This window comes from Puntigrus tetrazona, chromosome 8 (assembly GCF_018831695.1).
Source record: "Puntigrus tetrazona isolate hp1 chromosome 8, ASM1883169v1, whole genome shotgun sequence".
Classification (NCBI taxonomy): Eukaryota; Metazoa; Chordata; class Actinopteri; order Cypriniformes; family Cyprinidae; genus Puntigrus; species Puntigrus tetrazona.
In genome coordinates, this window is record NC_056706.1 from 20,758,847 (window position 1) to 20,763,485 (window position 4,639).

Sequence of the window (4,639 nt, forward strand, 5' to 3'; positions counted from 1 at the left end):
AACGTATACTCTCAAAAAACGTACGTATCGGTTCCTTCCGCGTCACAAATTTCACCAAGAAATACATTGAGAAAAACGCTACCAAAAAAAGGCTCGGTAACTGAATTGAACAAGAGGCCAGAGAACCAACAGCTATAATATGTACCTGACTGAAGATCATCCCAGAAGTTTTAGAAGTACGAGAGACGCTGTTTTCGACAGACCTGACATGCTATGGATGGATGAGTTAGAGACAGCTTGGATGAGTTAGATGCTGTGTAATGTTTATGAGTGGTGATATACGCCTCATTGTGGATAATTCAAGTTTTAAAATCACAGTTCAAATCATTTTCTTCATCCAGCGCTGACTCATCTGACTTTTGTTTCTCACTGGAAAACAATACAGAACACAATAAAATGTCAACTCAAATATATATATATATATATATATATATATATATATATATATATATATATATATATATATATATATATATATATATATATAACAATTAATCACAGTCAAGATAAAGGTTTTTATAAGAAAAGTAAATTATGTTTATATATTAGATATATTTATATATAATATTAAAAATAAGAAAATGAATAACAAACTTAAATGTAAATACCTTCAAAATATATACTGTATGTGTATATATACATTTATACATAAATACGTAATAACTATACACAGTAGGCATGTATTCATATATGTGATATTATGTAAAGACAAATTTAATTGCAATTAATCACATATACTTATATATATATATATATATTTATTAATGATACAAAGACACATATATTTATTTTAAAACAAAACCACATCACATTATTTTAAAAACTTTCTTTTTTCAATTTTAGAGAATGTGGAATCTTCAAATATTTTAGGTGGTGTAACCAAGAAAAAATTAAATATAATCATAATAATGTCCTATTTTCCTTCAACACAGATATTTCTTTTGATCTTATTAGAGGCTGTCGTGCCGTAGAAACATTCAGTAAGTTTCAGAACTTTGACGGTGACAAAGGCGGGTCTATGCAGAAATCACCTAATACACTTTATTTGATTAACTTTATTATTTTTTTATTTCAGTCAGGAAGAACTTTGTCCTTTCTTCACTTCATTTTACAGCCCGTTTGTTTACATACGAGGCACATTTCTAAAACTAAAAGGCCGATGCTGCGCTGACTGCATTACGACACACAGTGTGAGGAACCATGTTATGTAGCAATCACTACTGCTTTGCCTGTTACTACAAATCAGTATTTTTGTGTTTCTGAGGAATGTACACCGTCACACAACCACAACTATTAGCCAACAGCAGCAGTGGGCTTTTAGAGTCTACAATCAATTATTATACAAAAAATGATTCAAACACAGGACAAAAATAAGCTTATTCTTAAATGATGCCGACTAGATGACATTATAAGAGAACAGCACTAACTTAAAAAGGCAGTTCATGACTCCTTTAAAATGCGTAAGGTTTATTTTTATGTTTTTACTTCAGTGTGATATTATGACGGTATTATCACCCTGGATTTTTTACTTAATGCTTGGTAAAAAAAAATTGCGCAAATGTGTCGTTTTTAATTAAAAAGCCACACGAATAAAGGCTTTTTAATTATTTTTTTTCACGCTGCTCGAGTGGTTTGTATTATTATTAAAAGGAATTTATGCATAGGAAAAAACTTAACGTCCGTTTATTAATGCCTCAAGTATTTCTTTGATTTATCTCGCCGTTTGTACGAAACGCTACTTACGTTCTGGTCGAGTTTGAGGTAATCTGAAGTCTTGGGTCTGCGCGAGCCTCTCGATCTCCGGCCCTCGACGACGAAGGCGATGATCTGAAGGCCAAAGAGACGACCGTCATTCAACATGTTTAAAACGAAGCGGTTAAAAAAAAAAAACCAAGAGGCGCGCGCTCAACCAGCCTCGCCAACCTTGCGCTTGTTGTGACTGGCGATATACAGCACAGCCACCAGGATGACGGCGCAGACCAGGTAGGCAAAGAAATGGCTGTTCTCCTCGTTCTCCTGCGGCTGACGAACTTTCTCGTTACCCTCCTTCTTCCCCGTTTTGCTGATGAACGCATCCTTTTCCAGTAAAGCATCGTCGCCGGTATCTTCACCTTCTTCATCTTCATTTGCGGAGTCACCGTTTTGTTCGTCTTCAGCGTTTTGTTCTTCTTCTTCTGTAGGACCCTCGATTACGGGGGGCTTCTCTTCACTCTTGCCAACCGTTTCTTCTGTCGCCTCTTCAGGAGGCTGAGGGTTGTCTTCAGCCTCTTCCTTCTGGTCAGCTGCGGTCGGCTTCTCCTCAACCTTTTCACTACTTTGTTGCTCCCCTTGGCCCTCCTCTTTTGATTTACCTCCACCATCTCCACCATCTCCACCTGCTTTAAAGTCTTTTTGTTCATCGTCTTTGTGTTCAGCTGTGGTCTCTTTGGGCTCTTCATCTTCTTTCAGTGTTTCCCCACTAGCCTTATTGGCTTTGTCTTTTTCGTTTGGGTCAAGTGTGGGCTTTTCTTCGCTTTCTTTAGTTTCTGTGGGAAGGTTTTTAGCATCTGTTTTATCTGGATCAGGATTATCTTCATCTTTTTTAGCATCTTCGTGTTTTTTAGGGTCTTCTTCCTTAGGAACCACTTCGACCGCTGTTTCAGGTGTGTTTTTCTGTTGTTCCTTTGGGGTTTCATCCACTGGCTCTTTATGATCTGTCGGGTTCACCTCATCAACTTTTGAATCATTTTGTACTTTTTCTGAAGAACCATCTGGAGCCTCAATTTTGACCGGAGGTTTAAGAGTTTCTCCTGCATCTCTACGTTGCAATGGATGGCCGCAAACTGGAAAATGAAACAGAAAATTACTATAAAAATTGGGGCAAATGCACAGTTTAAGCTCACACAGTATCATTAAATCCAAAATGAAGGGATATTTTTCAAAAAGCATGTCTTATTTCTCCAGTAGCACACGCAGAAGCAATGCTGTTGGTTTTTTATTTACGTTTTCATCCCTTCTGTGTTGATTTACCGATTTGCTAAAGAAAACGCAGTAAAAAGGCCACACGCAAGCATTCACGGCAACATGTAAATAATGGCGACCTCGAACAGGAAGTCAATCCCATTTATGTCAATTTCAAAAGCAAGAATGTGGTCGATCCAGACACGCTTTAAACTACCGCCTCTGTCGCCAAAACGGTCACGCGTTACACAAGCGGGGTGAAAATGATTAAAGTCGCACTTCAGGTAAATAATCAGTGAAAGCTGCCCGATAACGGAGGTTTGCTTTTTTATGTGTTTTTTTTTTTCCAAATCCGCTGCGCGCGACAAGACAGGGATTTAGAAGCAAACGCGTCACGAGATTCCTCGGTCCCACGGACGTCACGCGAATATTACCATAACCCGTGAAATAAACACCAGCTCACCTTGACAGAGGCAGAGGACGCCGATAAACAGAGGCGTTAGGCGCAGCATGGCTTCAGACGGCGATCCTGTGACACAGTGGCATGGGTTTGACAGAGCGCCGACGCTGACGGAGCAAAGCCAACGCGATTCCGGTACGACTTCCGTGTTTACCCGGGAAAGACCCGCGGTCTGAGAGAAGACGCGGACCGGACTCCGGCTTCGGAGGTCGAAACCTGATGCAGAGTTGTGGAATTCAACCAAAATAAATAAATCCAAATACCAAAGAAAAATGAAGTTTAATTATATTTCACGAATTGTCGTTTAATGTGGGCCATGGTGGAAAAATGCCATCTCATAGGAATCTTTAATTGAATGTATTCATACTGGAGAGACTGGGGCTAGTTGTCACAATATATGTGGAGTCTCCAATTACAAAGTTGTGTGTTTCTCTAAAAGTGTTATGTTGGTCTCTAGATTACTCTAGATTACTAAAACCATTTAACTGACAACTATACATACATACATACATATCTGTATATATATATATATATATATATATATATATATATATATATATATATATATATATATATATATATATATATATATATACATACACACACACACACACACACACACACACACACACACACACATATATATATATATATATATATATATATATATATATATATATATATATATATATATATATATATATATATATATATATATATATATATATCGATTTTTTGGGATAGCCTAATTACTGAAATTGCCAAATTAGATAACAAATCTTTAGGGGACTGTATGGATTTAGTATATCCCCTCTGTAGCCTGAACTCAACTCTTTCTTCTGCTGATAACAAAAGAGTATTAAATATTAAGAAGAGTTTCTGGTCCCCATTGACTTCCATAGTATGTGCCCACACTGTAGAGCTCAGCGGGGACCAACAACAAGCGTTCGGACCGATAAATATCATATCTTACTTCTTTTATTCTGCATGCTTGAACTTTATGTGGGACTCGGCCGATTGTGTTTAAGCTCATCTCTTCCTCTAGAGGCCGCTGTCTCCCTGCTCTAAAGAGAGGATCTCTCTTCAGCTCTCATCCGTGAAGTCTGAAAGGTACCTGAACATTATAACGTGTGTGTGTGTGTGTGTGTGTGTGTGTGTGTGTGTGTGTGTGTGTGTGTGTGTGTGTGTGTGTGTGTGTGTGTGCTTTGCCTTTCTTTTTTGTTTCACTCTGCTTGTTTT

The 4,639-nt window shown here is 37.6% G+C and overlaps 1 protein-coding gene across 1 annotated transcript in view; it reads right to left on the reverse strand.

Moving 5' to 3' along the window:
• The window catches only part of tgoln2 (trans-golgi network protein 2), a 4,680-nt gene extending 1,039 nt beyond the window's left edge, over positions 1–3,641 (reverse strand). Inside the window, exons 1-4 of the mRNA XM_043247158.1 lie at positions 3,404–3,641; positions 1,924–2,822; positions 1,744–1,827; positions 1–369 (exon numbers count right to left, since the gene is read on the reverse strand). The exon at positions 1–369 is cut by the window's left edge and continues 1,039 nt beyond it. Coding sequence (XP_043103093.1) covers positions 367–369; positions 1,744–1,827; positions 1,924–2,822; positions 3,404–3,452 — 1,035 coding nt within the window. The 5' untranslated portion in view covers positions 3,453–3,641 and the 3' untranslated portion in view covers positions 1–366. The remainder of the gene's footprint in view (positions 370–1,743; positions 1,828–1,923; positions 2,823–3,403) is intronic.
• Between the last annotated feature and the right edge of the window lie 998 nt (positions 3,642–4,639).